The 15809-nt window shown below is 38.4% G+C and overlaps 1 protein-coding gene across 2 annotated transcripts; it reads left to right on the forward strand.

The window, feature by feature from the left end:
- Window positions 1-4689: 4689 nt before the first annotated feature.
- Window positions 4690-14686, forward strand: flot1a (flotillin 1a). 2 transcript variants are annotated; one of them, XM_068333462.1, is made up of 13 exons: window positions 4690-4834; window positions 5258-5330; window positions 5540-5615; window positions 6195-6285; window positions 6714-6857; window positions 7180-7299; window positions 8197-8292; window positions 8616-8768; window positions 9086-9267; window positions 9480-9525; window positions 9897-10034; window positions 11078-11242; window positions 11603-14686. In XM_068333462.1, the coding sequence occupies exons 2-13, from the start codon at window positions 5288-5290 to the stop codon at window positions 11618-11620; spliced, it is 1272 nt and encodes a 423-aa protein (XP_068189563.1). In that variant the 5' UTR covers window positions 4690-4834; window positions 5258-5287; the 3' UTR covers window positions 11621-14686. The 2 variants fall into 2 exon arrangements, with proteins under 2 accessions (XP_068189563.1, XP_068189564.1); XM_068333463.1 differs by lacking the exon at window positions 5540-5615 and having other exon boundaries at window positions 4694-4834.
- Window positions 14687-15809: the final 1123 nt, after the last annotated feature.

Consider the following 15809-nt stretch of genomic DNA (forward strand, 5'->3'; position numbering starts at 1 on the left):
AAGGTCAGCGCTGCTTGTCCACCGTTTGTAATGTCGTGTAATTTTATTTGTGGTTTTGTGTTGCGTTGGCATTTGTTGGATCGTACCTGATTTACTTGATGATCATAGAAGTCAGCTCCCTTTTTCTAAATAATGTACATGTAAACATGAATACTGCTGAATATAAATGTTAAATGAATGCTTTAACATTAATATCCAGCAGTAAAAGTATGTAAACGTATAATGATGGTCACAGTCCTCTAGTATAGATTTAAAATGTACTACAGTAACTGTAAAGGAGGGTCAGTTTGTAGGTGTCTGACCCTCAGAGAAGTCAGACTGCTTCTCCTTTTGTTCTCAATTCTGTGTGGAAGGATGAGAGTGAATGCAGCTAACTGCATTCAATCTCAAGATGTATTAAAAAAAAAACAATTCTGTTTCATTATACACATGCTGCTCCAAATGAGAACCCAGAGGTCATATTGACTCAACTGCTTGTGAAAATCCATGGAAATACACGTAGTTACACATAAACACAAACCATGTACAAGTAGTGCTGTCATATTATTTTGTACAGTAGTGATTAAAAGAGCTAAATTGATCATGGAACACAATCCAACATTGAAGTGGTAGACGAGTGAAAGTGTTATGTACAGTATATACTTCTTGCTGCACCTTATGTGACCTTCTATGAGACCCAATATTCAGTGGTAAAAAACAAATTTCTCAAATTTCAGCTTAACAAACAGGTGTATTGGTCTGCTGGGATGCCTTAGCTTAGCATCATAGGTCTGTATGAGGGGGATTTTGGAGCTTCCAATGTCTAGTCTTGTGAAGGAGGACAATTATTCCAAGACAAGGCCGGAGCTGATGGAACAAGGTGGACTAACTCTGGCACCAGAGGTGATTTCTCTAAAACTGCAAGCAAAGTTCAGCTTCCTCTAAAATGTCAAAAATGAAATAGTCAAATATGTACTGTTGTGTTCATCTCAACAACAAGTTTGTTCAGAATCAGCTACGTATAACAAATCAACAGATTCTATCTTGTTAACTTCACACATTCCCTCAATGAATTTGCCCGTAGGAGCTGATCGTCCACTTCAGTGGAACTCCATGGAAAAGTTTTTTCATTGCCTTGAAACTTGACGGTCATTGGACAAATACCATGATTTTGTCCCACTGCTGGAATCTCCGAGGGTGAATGGACCAGTGGATCGATCTCGGCTAGCCAGGACACTGGGTTTCCTTATGATGGTTGGACGATCAATGGAAAGGATAAATGCCTTTTATAATTGCCAGTTTTTTTGAGACATGCACCGTCACTTGGGCATTGGGAGCTCAGTCCCACTGAATAGTTAGCAAGTGAAGTAGAAAGACATACGGCAACAAAGTGCTTGGTATTCATTTGGCCTTATTGATGTGACTTTCTCGCTCTGTCGAGCAAACTGTATTCATGCGTGATGACAGGAGTGAATCATCCAACAAAGGGAACTACAGGGAGTTCCCAGAAACATTATCTAAATATGAGTCTGTCTTGGTCACACAATTCCAGTCATTAGTTACGTTTTCTGGTATCATTCTATCCAGAATGACTTGATCTCTTCTTCACACAGAAAGGACTCAAACTCGTAACCCAACAGCGACACCCAACGCACAACTGTGCCGCCTCCTTATAACCCAAAAACAAAGTAACTATGACTATAACACAGACATTAAACAAAATCTATTGCCTCAATTTTCATACCTCACAAATGTGCTCCTATCTACCCACTCCACCATTCTGCCCATGTAATGTTATATATAATGTGGAAAGGTTATGTCTCAACACCGTTCACAAGATTTGTTATTGTTGGGTTGAAATATTTTCCCTAACACATTGGTACTAAACACAGATGATGCAGTTCATGATGCAGTAATCCATTTGTAAACCATTGTGACTGGTGACACCAATATTATAAATACCATTTAATTAGTTTAATTAGTACTTTATCAATTAAAGGAAACATTTCTGAAAGTGTTTCCGTAAACTGAAGGGACAATACTTCAACTGAATATATAGTAACAGGGTAATTTATGTCTTGCCACTGTGCAAGACAATACAAAGAAAACCAGCGCAGATATTAATAAAACCAAGTGCAAAATGTAATTGCATGCATCTGACTGTATACATCAGGTTTTTCAAGAAAAAATATCAAAATTATAATGTAGAAGTCTCAAAATCCTACAAAGCCAAGTGCATCATGTTATACTTGTCATACTACACTTGGCTTTTAGAAATAAAAAACAGTCAATATCAGATTAATGCAGAAGCATCTTGGATAAGAGGCCATAATGCTTCAGGTATCCAAGGTTACATGAAATTTTAGGTGTTATAAATAATATATGCAATGTCCAAACTCTTCTTTGATCCAGGAAGCAAGTCACGGTACTGTAATCCGGATTCTGAAACTGGATTAAGATGCTTCACAAACAGGATCCTGTTGCACTGACAATCACTGCCACCTGGCCCAAATCATTTTTACTTTGCCTATGAGTGAGAGAGTGGCATAAATAAAGTAAATCTCAAGCAAAATAATTAAGAAGCACAAAAATAAATTAACCGATATCATAAGAACAAGCAAACGATTATACTATCAAAAAAGTTGCATGAAAATAAAAACAATATACAGTATGACTTGTCATTCCGGACTGGCTGTTTTCCAAGCAAAATGAAAATTGCTGAAGTAATTCCACTCTTCAAAAATTAAAACAAACATGCATTTAATAATTACAGACCAATCTCACTTTTGCCTCAATTTTCAAAAATTTTAGAGAAACTTTTCAACTCTCGACTTGAAAAGTTTCTTGAGAAATATCACATAATTAATGAAGGTCAGTATGGTTTTCGAACCAAAAGAACTACATCAATGGCAATATCGGAAGCTATTGAAGAAATAACTAATGCACTGGAGCAGAAAAAGTATGCAGTTGGTCTCTTCATTGATCTGAAAAAAGCATTTGATACTATTAACCACGTAATATTACTAAATAAAATGGAAAGATATGGATTTAGGGGGTTGGCTGGGGAGTGGTTAAAAAGTTATTTAACAGGGCGGGTACAGTTTGTAAAAATGGGTCCACATTCATCAGATGTACTTGGCATTGCTTGTGGTGTCCCCCAGGGGTCAGTGTTGGGGCCCAAACTGTGTAATCTGTACATAAATTATATATTTAACACAACCAAAGTCCTGAAACTCATACTATTTGCAGATGACACAAATATATTTTACAGTAGTGATTATTATTTTGAGCTTGAAAACACAGTAAACAAGAAACTAAACACAATAAAAGAATGGATGGATTCAAATAAATTATTTTTGAATATAAATAAAACCAAGGTAATGATGTTTGGAAATCGCAACATAATGTCTGAACAGAAAATAAGTATTGATGGCACTCAAATTGAATTTGTATGTGAAAATAATTTTTTAGGAGTTATAATTGATAGTAAATTGTCATGGAAACCCCATGTCAGACACATAAAAACAAAAATCTCCAAAACCCTCTCAATTATAAATAAAGCAAAACTACACCTTGATGGAAATGCACTCCGTACTTTATACTGCACCTTGGTCCTCCCATACTTTACATATTGTGTTGAAGTTTGGGTAAATACCAGAACACAATTAATCCTCTGATCATACTACAGAAAAGAGCAGTGCAGATCATTCACAAGGTTGGTTTTCTTGAACATACTCATAACCTGTTTACGCAGTCAAAGTTGCTAAAATTTCATGATCTTGTACAATATCATACATCAATAGTTTTATATAAAGCATTCAACAAATTATTACCACCTAACCTCCAACGATTCTTTATAACTCCAGTCAGGGCTCATCACTTGAGAGGTTTTGGATATTTTTCATTGCGGAGAGCTCAAACCACGCTTAAACGTTTTTGTGTGTCTGTGTGCAGAGTGAAACTATGGAACAATCTGGACTCACAACACAACAAATGCCAAAGTACTGATCAATTCCAACTGTTGTATAAACATCGTCTCAGGTCAAAATATAGAGATGAGGGTCTCTAACTCAAACTGCTGTTCTGTTTGTTAACATGGGCTCAGTGTTTCTTGATCATCGTTGGTATTTGTTAATTACTATTGTTGGTATATTGTACATTACCATTGTTGGTATATTGTACATTACCATTGTTGGTATATTGTACATTACCATTGTTGGTATATTGTGCCTTCCTTACATTGTTGTGTCGAATTGCAATTGCAATGTGATAATTTCATTGTTGCCCATGGCGACGCCATCACGATGCAATTATTGTGTGGCTGTCCTTGAATGAAGTAGCAGTGACGCTCAGTGTGTTGATCTCTGAATCAGGAACTGGGGTAGGATTACATAAGTTTTCTTCTTCCCACTCCCTTTCAGGCAGAATTGTATTGTTGAGTAATGATCTTTGCTCATTATTTGCTTATTTAATTATTTTGTTTGTTTATTGTTTTGTTTTTCCTTGCCTGAAATAAATGAAAAAATGAAGAAAAAAAAATGAATGAAATGAATCCTAAGATTTTTGCAGGCATATTGTTTATTGAAGACAAACAGATGCCCCCCTATTAACAGGACCATACCCACACTGACCAGGGCAGGAGGAAGCAGTGTCCCCGTCTCTCCACTAGGGGGCGGGCTCTCTCAGCCTGCATGCGGGCTCCGTTCCGTTTCGCTCTGGGCTGCATTCGGCGTTGTGTTTCGTGAAGCTTCAGGACAGGAATAACAGACACCTGCGACAAAACTGTATCGTCTTAAACGAAGACATTACGTTACTAATTCATCAGAGTCTGTCTACTCCGCTGGAATACTGACCGGTAAGAGTGTGATCTGTAGCGTTATAGACGCTCGTTAACACGTCATAGACTGTTAATACATAAAATGTTAGCTAACGGGGGATGCTTCATATATCAAATTACAATAAATAAGAATGGACACAGATAAAGGAATGGGAAGTCCACGGGTAGTTATTTTAGGAGTCGTGTTTCTGTTGAAAGTCGTTGTGAATGGAGGAAATCTGTTGTTTTTCTTGCTAATTTTTCTGCGCAGCGATGTTAAATTAGATTGTAGCTGTTCCGTCCATGCGGGCCCCTCCCTCCGCTGTGACTGCGTCATAGCATGGCCCCTGAAGGAGAGGGGTATTTATTATTTGGTCAAAGTTTAAACGCTAGATTTCCTGAATAACACTGTTATTTTTAAGTGATTGTCATGTAAATGATTTAATCTTTTATGTTATTCAGCTGCTGTTTGAGTCTGAGGGAGGATCAGAGATGTTCTACACCTGTGGGCCCAACGAGGCCATGGTCGTGTCAGGTAGCAGGATGGCCTTTTACAGCTTTACATTCTCAATATATTCATACATTACATACATATTACGGCTGTAATTCAAACTCTACAAATATACAAACAGATGATTCTGATGTTCCAGATAAGAATAAGTTTTTTTTTTTTTACTCATGGTGCCCAAATTAAACTGTATGATTTCATCAGATCTGACTTGAGACTGTTTGGATCTCCTCCAGGGGTCTGTCGATCTCCTCCGATGATGATCGCTGGAGGCCGAGTGTTTGTAATCCCATGCATTCAGCAGATACAGAGGTTTGCCAAACAACAACAGCAATAACAACAACAAAAAAAAGTTATTTTCTGCGCATAACACTTGGTTATATATTTTGTCTTTCATTGTTTGGATTATGTTTTTGTGTTGGTCTGAGCTACAACAAACGACCTGAATGATAACATGAACAAGAACAAAGATGGGTTTTAAAACAAGCCCGTTAACATACTGCAACATGATTATCACTGTAAATCCTTGACTGTAGTTCCGGAATGACCAAGAGAAACATTCAAATAGAAACCAGCCTCCATCTCCTTACCAAATAAAAAAGATCATTGACACCTGTAATATGTCTTGTAATATAACTAGTGCTTCACATAATCCATTGATTACCTGATAGGAACAGGTTAATTTCAATCTCTATCAATATAAATATATTTAGTCTAGAAGGTTGGATGCCTTCAGATCTCCCAGTGTAAATTTTCCTCCATTCATTCCAGTCCATCACATTGCACCATGGTTGCACCTTGCATTGATTCTCTATATTTAAACTGCTGCATGTCAGTACAAGCAGAAACCAGTGATTTCTATCTTTCATGTCTTAACCTGTCTTTCTCCAGGATTTCCCTGAACACTCTAACCCTGAATGTGAAGAGTGATAAAGTCTACACTCGCCATGGGGTTCCCATCTCTGTAACTGGCATTGCCCAGGTCAGAGTGCACGTTTTCTTCACCACAGAGAATGTTTTGTTGAAATGGCAGCTGAACTAAACACTGTAATATGGATAAAGCTGGACGGATGTGTATTGATTTATCATGACTCCACATTAGAGTGTGGCATTTATCAAACGAGGCTGAGACACCATTGATAAATGATTATAGGATAGATAAAAAGAGTCTTTTATCCTTGAATGAAGCAGCCTGTGGTAAAATAACAAATCTTAAATATTAGTGTTGAGTACAAACCAGTCCAAATTTGCAGTCTTGATGGATTTGTATCAGCATATGATTTGTGTTTACATGTAAAGCCAGCTGTTGTTTTGCTGTGCTCTGTGCTAGTTATTGTGATGATTGTAATGATTCTACTGATTATGCAAGTGTTTCACTGTAGATTTAATAATTCACCACTTTTCCTGCAGATGAAGATCCAGGGCCAGAATAAACAAATGCTGGCCGCAGCCTGCCAAATGTTCATGGGGAAGTCAGAGCCTGAGATTGCTCAGATTGCCTTGGAGACGCTGGAGGGGCACCAGCGTGCCATCATTGCTCACCTGACTGTGGAAGTAAGGATTTGATGTTTTAGTCTTTTAAGAATATACTGTATTTAAGGTGTCAGGGAAGAAGGAAATCAAGCATGGGATGGCATGCAGCAAAAGGAAGCCTGCTGCAAGGTCTCCATCCATGGGCTGATCCTGGGGCGTGGATCGCACCATGATGGTTGTCTAGTTCAGTGCTTGTTTTGACTTATAAAGTTCATGTTAAAGGTTTCTTGATTGTTGTAAATGATAATTGATGCTACTACCAGGGTAGAACTTGTCAAACATTTTCCTGTTTTTTTGATGTAACACTCCAGCCTCCACACCAGTTATTGTCTTCCTCTTACAGGAGATCTACAAGGACCGAAAGAAGTTCTCCGAGCAGGTTTTTAAGGTGGCTTCATCTGACCTGGTCAACATGGGAATCAGTGTGGTCAGCTACACGCTGAAAGACGTCCACGACGACCAGGTAACCACATACCTTAAGATTAATGTCCTTAAGATTAATCATTTTACAAACGGCAAAATTCAATGTAATACAGCATACTGTCCAAAAATATTGGGATGGTGTGTAAAATTGAAAAGGAATCTGACGGTATGCATTCAGTAGGAAATATTTAATTGAAAAAGAACAAAGGCAACATGTCAGATCTTCTTTTTGAAAATTGTGCTCCCGATTTGAGTTTGGTACCAGCAGCAAATAAAAAGAAAAGGTTTAGACATTGGCCAAAAAAATACAGAACGGTTTTGAGATGCTTCAGAAAAAAACCCACGTGGAACATTTCTGAATGAATCAGATTAACAGATTGATAACTGAGTACAAAAGGAGCATCTCAGTCTGGCTGGGTGTTTCTGAAGTAAAGATGGGGAGGGATTCACAATTCTGTGAAACACATCGGGCCAATAGTGCAGAAATTATTGTAGTGTGAAATTATTGGGACAGTGTTGTTTGGCCATGATCTTCAGGTGGTATCCAGTTTAAAGCAGTAACAGAAGACATGACAAAATAAAGCTTCGGGAAAGAAACTGAAATATTGAACAGGTCATGTGGTTCATAATCAAACATTGTGACATCAAATTATTTTGTCCGACTTGTTAGGAAATACTTGTATGTATGATTTTATGTGTAATCTAAGATTGAATTCAGATGACTGTCTTAGTATTTAAAACAAACCGCACAAAGTAGAATCACACAGTCAGTCCTACGGTTTACTTTAGTGCTTCCTGTGATACATTTTTCCATTGACGGCGTAAAGAGAACAGTGTCATAAATGGACAAATCTATAATGAATTTCTACAAGTATCAATGAATCCACCATCAATGCAGAATGTTGCTCTAAATTTCCAAACTCATTCTGGTTCTTAGGACTATCTGCACTCTCTGGGGAAGGCTCGGACAGCCCAGGTACAGAAAGACGCTCGCATTGGAGAGGCCAAAAACAAGCGAGATGCTGTGATCAGGGTGAGATATTGACGTGTCATTTATTTTTTATTACAACGGTTTTGTTTCAAATATAAACACCTTCTTTACACATAGCACCAGGATCAATTAGAGAAGAAATTATTTTGAGAAGCACAAAGACTCATTTATTTTCAGAAGTTTATTTGTAGAGGAGAAAATTGTCATCATTTCTCTTTCGCTTTGTCTTTCTTGTTGAGTCACCAGTGATCCAGTGATATTAGATATACTGTATGTGTTGTGTTGTGTGTCTGTCCTGCTTGTACGTTTTTTCATGAGTTATTCCCACTGATTCCTTTATTCCTTCTTCCTTTGTCTTTCTGCAGGAGGCGCACGCAATGCAGGAGAAAGTGTCTGCTCAGTACAAGAATGAGATCGACATGGCCAAGGCCCAGAGGGACTACGAGCTGAAGAAGGCCGCCTACGACATCGAGGTCAACACGAAGAAGGCTGAGTCGGAGATGGCCTACCAGCTGCAGGTACGCAGGAGAGAACGCAATCTGGGCGATGCTGCTAAAGGACTGATTTTTAGGTTTTTCAAAGGAAAAGTAGGAGCCAGCATTTGTGCTTCAGTAGCACAGCGTTGGCTAGCACCTGGCTAGGTCCATATGGACTCTGGTAATAACAGAAAGCAGAGTGGAGGGATCAGTAAGATGATAAATTTACATGCATACCAGTTTTCTTTGATTGGTACAGGTAGAATATAGTGATGACTCAAGAAACCTTTGTGTGTGTTTCAGAAGAATCTAATGATGAAGCCTTGTTTGTGTGTAAACACTGTATCTTGATTTGTCAGGTAGCGAAGACGAAGCAGCGCATTGAGGAGGAGAAGATGCAGGTCCAGGTGGTGGAGCGCACGCAGCAGATTATGCTCCAGGAGCAGGAGATCACCCGCCGCGAGAAGGAGCTGGAGGCCAAGGTGAAGAAACCTGCAGAAGCTGAGAGGTTCCGGCTGGAGAAGCTGGCTGAGGCTCAGCGGTGAGCTACATATTTTATCTCAGTTTACGACTTTCAGCACAAACTGACTGATATAGAGCAATCATGTGATCAAAAGTTAGTAAAATAGGGTGGTTTTTATGTTTAAACTCTAATGCAGTGGAAATCCATGTCCGACATGAGTCCTGTTTCATGTTAGGATGGGGTTGCGTTGCTCTTTGGTTCACTGTCTCTGCATTTCTCTCCCCATCCAGTCTGAAGCTGATCATGGAGGCAGAGGCTGAAGCAGAATCCATCAGGGTGAGTCACAGATCATCCTGGAGAACCCCCATCTATCTGTCTGATGTTTTAGCACATTTAATCTGTTGTTCCAGAATGGGTTTTCCTCAGTGACACATACTAAAATGTTTTTTTTTTCCAGATTTATTGATATTGCTTGCAGAAATACTAATAAAATGTGATTTTTTTTTTAGCTGTGATTGTCTGTGTTGTACATCAGTCAATCTTCATAGGGTGTAGAGAGAGCAGTCAGTCCCTGGAACCGTTCATCAACTGTCTCTTGTTTGCGACCGAGTTCCCACCAAACCCCACTGACACACTGACATTTTCTTTGACATTTGAGACTTTCTAAGACAGGAATATGATGAACTAAACTTTTGTCTAATCTTCAGGTGAAAGGTGAGGCTGAGGCATTTGCAGTGGAGGCCAAAGGTCGCGCCGAAGCAGAGCAAATGACGAAGAAGGCGGAGGCCTTCCAACAGTACAAGGAAGGAGCCATGGTGGACATGCTGCTGGAGAAACTTCCTTTGGTGAGTGATGACGTTCTGTACCATCACTAACAACTATGTACTATGGCTTTTACTTCTAGTAATTCATTTGGTGTAGCTGTTGTGCCTTAAACAAATCAGAATTCACATTTTACCCACTGCTGGTAACTTAACAAAGGACAAATTGAAAACCCTTGGTGAAGTACGTTCACAAAGAAAGACTAAATATAATAAAAAATTAAAACCGTAGGCTCTTGATTATGATATATTTTGAATCACACAAGATGTATTTATAAAAATCAGCCTATTAATGTAATGTTTGAGGTAATTATTTGTCCTTATGTTGAGTTACACAAAGAAATTATGTTTCATGATACACTCATAGAACTTATGCACAAGTAATTAAATATTGAGCAGAGTATGATAACCAGTTGAGTAATAAGTAGATGGACATTTTAATTTTTAATTTTTTTAAATTTTATATACTGGTTTGATCCCCGAAGGGAAATTAAGAAAGCACACTCTAGCTACTGATTACAAACGCATGCATACATATTTGTGAGTACAGGCCCCTGTATCACACACACACACAAAGGGGCCTGTAGGCATGCAGGGGAGGTAGAGTGGCAGGCAGCTCCTTCTTGGTGCGCCTCAAATGAGCAATTTGTAAAGGGGACGGCACCTTGCTCAAGGGTGCCTCGGCAGTGCTCCGGAGATGAGCTGACACCTCCCACTGTTAGCTCACCTCTTGGTATTTTTGGGGGGGCGGGAGTGGGAATCGAACCGCCGATCTCAAATCATAGGACGACCCGCTCTACCGCCCGCTTTACCACTGAGCCACTGCCGCCCATTGACATGAAAATATCCAGAAGATTATTCTTATATTTTCATCTGCATGATTGTGAACAGCAGCAAGTAGATGGTGACAGGAGCATCTATTGTTAGAAGTTTGACATTGGAAAATCATCAATCAGAATTTCTTTATGTGAAATAATGTTTACATTTCCTGATCTAATTGAAACCCAACAACCCCCGGGTCCTGCTGGACGCCCGTGTTTCAACAACACCTATCCATCATCCATTAGATAGCGGAAGAGATCAGCAAGCCCCTGTGTGATGCCAACAAGGTGACCATGGTATCCAGTGGAGGCGGTGAGGTGGGGGCGGCCAAGCTGTCAGGAGAGGTGCTGGATATCATGAGTCGCCTCCCCGAGATGGTGGAGAAGCTGACCGGAGTCTCTATCTCCCAGGTAACACGTTCCTGTGTGCACACTGAGCGTTACTGAGCATTTTTCTTACTTGCTTTCTTCTGTCTGATAGTTTTCATATGAAATATAGAATGAAAGCTACAAGAATCAATATTTTAACAGATCTTTTTTCAATAGTTTGTGTGGAACTAACATCTTCATTTTATGACTTTCACATGGATGAAATAAGAGAAGAAATTTGTCTACTTTAATATCCGTCAATCCCAGGGCAAATTGATAATCCCACTGGATTATAGTTCAGGTCGTTGGTTTAAACCCAGGTGATGAACTGAACCTGATGGACGTAAAATCCTACAGATGTTCAGACATAAAGTGTGTGATTCTGAACTGTCGTTCCCTCAGGTGTCCTGTACAGACTAAAGGGAACCGGCCAGTCTGCTGACCAATCAGATCCATCCTCTGACTGTCCTACAGCGGCCTGTGCTCTCTGCGTGGGTCTGCTAACAGTTACAGCCTCTGTCCTCGTCGCACTGCATCTAATGTGTCTCTGTGTTGTTAAGATAACATGCTTTTATTTTCTTGTTTATTTGTGTTTTTGTTTCCATCTATCCAGGGTGGTGTACTACGAAGGTAGAGTATTGTGTTTACACGGTGGTACATTGAGCCTCAAGTCAGTCTCATCACAAAAAGGCTTCTTGTTTAACCTAGCAGAATCACCATGGTAACCTACATGTCTACGTTCACATCCAATCTTGGTGCGTAAGTCACTGAAATTTAAACGATCGGATTTGTGTCGACTGAATTGAGCTTCTTGAACCCGTAGATGTAAATGCAGACTGAGTCCAGATGAGTTTACATTCAGTGTCTCACGTTAAATTCAGCCTTCCGATTTCAAGACATACTTTTCCATTTGATATTCTCTTTAAGCAATATAGATTCCCATCTGAAGGAGTGCATGACATTCTTTATGCAAACGCTCTGAGCTATATGTGCAGCACCACCAGCTCCACACATCTCGTTGTCAGTGCATTGCTGTTTGCACAAAATGAACATTATATTGAAAAGGCATTAGTTTCGTCGTATTTATTGTGCAGTTAATTCGATTAATTTTGCTTCTAGCTGAATCTTAAATAGTTTTAAGTCCACAATATCAGGTTGAAAGGTCAAGATCTCTGGGTCATTCTATGATGAAGCGTCTCATGAATGCACCACGTGATACTTTTATGAGAATAATACTGAATCTGAAATTCAGGGTTAAGGAAGAAGGTAATCAATCCTCAGAATTTCTGTCTGTGGTGAACTTCGTAGTATACCTCCACCGCTGTGGTCACTGTTAGCCTTTGTTTTTATTTATTTTGAGGTTTATATGTTTATATGTCCACTGGTACTGTTACTCTCAGCATGAACACAACCGTACTTTCATATGTAACGGCCTCACGACTTGATTTTCATTAGTTTGTCCACATTTTTAAGTGAATTGAAAAACCATCAAAAGGTAACAGGAGCCTCTGAACATCCCATAATACCTTATACTTCACACGTCTCATGTCCTTGACTCTTCAGCACTGTCAGACTAAAGAGACTGCCTATTCATGTGCTTTTGTCGTCATCTGTCCCCACTGTGTACCAACCTCATCGTGTTCTTCATGACTGCCTGTCTGCTGCCTTGCTGCCAAACCTTAAGTGTATCTTAACAGGAAAGTTTAATACAATCATTCAAACCTTCATTTACTAACACTATTAATATATGTAGTTTAATTCTATACCAGAACTACAGCCTCTTGTAGCCAACACTCATTTCTCGTGCAATTCTGACATAATTTATACGCAGTATAGTGAATTGAAGGGATGTAAAAAGAATCATTTTGTTGTCTTGCAATTTTTTGAATCTGTCTTGATGGCTGCAAACTAATAATAACTAGGTAACTGAAACTGAGCTAAAAGTAAATGTGAATGCCGTTACTATGTTTTATATATTTTTTTACCCCCATCATTATTTATTTATTTTGTTTGTGGCCTGCATCTGTGATATCTGTAGATGACTTCTCTTTTTGTCCTAATCAATCAAGGATCACGTGTTCACACTGAAACCTGTTCCCCTCACATAAAACTATTAGCAAATGTGTTCATTAACCCTAACCCCCATCAGGTAGCTGTCCCTGACCTCAGGTTCCGTACTGAGCATTACATGTTCCTCATGTGATATGTAATATTACTGTATCTGTTAGGATTCTGTCCCATCCTAAGGACACTAAAACACATCCAGACCAATCAGGGTCCATTGAGACCTGACCACCATGCCACTCAGTTCACATGTTTACATTGCTTTAAATATGTTTAAATACATGTAGGTAAAGTTGTGTTATTATAGCTACTTGTGTAACTAAAATAAATGTAATTTAAATAATGGCTTTTAGTATTCTATCATGCTGCGCAGTCATTATGAGAAAGTGTATCCAAATACTGAAATACTACACATTTTAGTTTTCAGTGAGAACCTGATTTGATGGGTATTTAGGAGACTCTCACTGGTTGAATAAGCAATCATCAATAGACCGCAGCTTCAACTTCAAGGAGAGGATATTTTATGGTTAAGACCAGACTGAGGAATGCTGAGACTTTGTATAGGAAGACTAAATTATATTGGAGTCAGTACGTCTGACTCCAATAATATAACGATAATCCTGAAAATCCTCAAACAACTGCCTTATTCCAAAACTTTGTCGCCCTGTCGCCCTCTACCTCACCAATCATCATGTCTGGCTCGGTATAAAACATGTTTCACGTGGACACGGTACCTTACATGAAAAACAACTTAAACTTGAGGAATCCTACAGGCACTAGATTAAACCATGAATTGTAATTTATTTGTTCTGTGATACTCAAACTGGTCTGTTTGTGAATGTTTAGTCTACACTGCTCGTTGATGTACAGTCGAATATATATTGAAATTAATTTCTGAAGATTATGCATTTGAAAATCAATACTACTGACATGCATGCATTGGCACACCACACTTGAACTATTATTTAAGCTTACCTACTGTATGTTTTCGTTTAAGTTGTTTTATGTTACTTCACTGTGGAATTACCAAAGTAAGAGGATGACTAAAGAGATGGAAATATGATTGTTTTTGACTCATGGAGTGTTTTAGGTGTGATGATGCGCTGAAGTGGAATTTCAAATCTAGATTTTTACCGTATATATTTGATACAGTAGCACTGCTTGCCTCACACATCATCAACTAACAACTGTAGTAACTTTTACTGACAACCAGCTGGTATCCCATGTTCCCTTGTTCCAGAATTGTGGTTTTTTTTTAATGTTATTTCTAGTGAAATTACTGTATTGGAAGATTCCATTGTGTTGTTATTTTTGATTATTGTTAATGTTTGTGCAATTTCGGTCATTTATTCTTTACAAAAATGTTGTTCTGGATTCCTGTACACGGTAAACTTGCCAATAAACTGCAGAATGAAAAACTCATATCATTGACAGTTTCTAAAAAGAGATGCTATGTGGGGCTTACTTTGCTTGTGTATTATTTAGTTAAATTTTCATTTGTGTGTTTTTGATTGTTTATTTTTTCTTTCATTTTTAAATTGTCAATGGATGAAATGTTATTGCTTTAAAATAGTTTTTACATAATGTTCTATCAAGAACAGTTCCAGTATGCATGATGACATGTTAGGTCTTCCATTTATTGATCTATCAAATATGTTAATTTTAGATATCAGATTAAGATAGGATTTAATTTATTGTCCCGAGAGGGAAATTTGTCTTTGTAAATCTCTGTTCAAATTTAGACACAATAAAAACCACCATTTGAAAAACCTCATAAAAAACGTTATATCATGTGTGAATACATACCAGAATATGTGTAACTTGTACAGGAATGTACGTCTAATAATTGCATGGTGTGCATAATACATAGTGTGCATAAAAAAATTTAAATTTAAAAATAAAGGTACATGCAGATGGTGCATACAGTGCTTTGGGCTAAACTCAGCAGGAATCAGGACTGAGCTGGTTGTTGCTTCCAGTCTCCCCTTCGGTCTGCAGGCTGACATCGGGCTGGAGGAGCTGTTGTGTTTCGGTACTGATTATACTCACGTACACGTATTTGATTTGAATGTTGACACAGAAAATACTTCAGCAGAGACGCCTCTATGATCTCTATTGACATTAATTAGTGTTATGCTAAAGAACAGTCAATATCTCCGATTTAATACAGAAACTTACAATTTATACTGAGGAAGACGCTCTCAGCCTAGCTCACAGATTAGACACATGAATGCGCTGAACCAGACGCTAATTCTGTCAAGTTAGATAAAATAATCCACAATTAACCGGATTTTGTCTTAAAAATTAAGACACAAATTAAGTTTTCCACTGACGGCCATTAAAACAGCTTGTAGTTTAATAAAAGTTATTGGGTTGCATATAATAGTAATAGTTTAAATCTATGACAATTTTAAGTTATTCAATAAATATATTGTTAGGCATTGGGACTTTTCTTTCTACAACGGAATAGATACGACTGAACATGGGTTTTATTTTGAAATATGTAACCGGAAGCTGTGGGTAACCTGACTCTGTTGAGGAGAGC

Source organism: Antennarius striatus, chromosome 14, assembly GCF_040054535.1.
Source record: "Antennarius striatus isolate MH-2024 chromosome 14, ASM4005453v1, whole genome shotgun sequence".
Lineage (NCBI taxonomy): Eukaryota > Metazoa > Chordata > Actinopteri > Lophiiformes > Antennariidae > Antennarius > Antennarius striatus.

What these genes read in the sequence shown, in the direction of transcription:
- flot1a (XM_068333462.1), top strand. Translation starts at nt 5,288, where the DNA reads ATGTTCTACACCTGTGGGCCCAACGAGGCCATGGTCGTGTCAG. An exon ending in TGCATTCAGCAGATACAGAG is followed by an intron (nt 5,616 to 6,194) that starts GTTTGCCAAACA and finishes GTCTTTCTCCAG; the next exon opens with GATTTCCCTGAACACTCTAA. An exon ending in AGCGAGATGCTGTGATCAGG is followed by an intron (nt 8,293 to 8,615) that starts GTGAGATATTGA and finishes GTCTTTCTGCAG; the next exon opens with GAGGCGCACGCAATGCAGGA.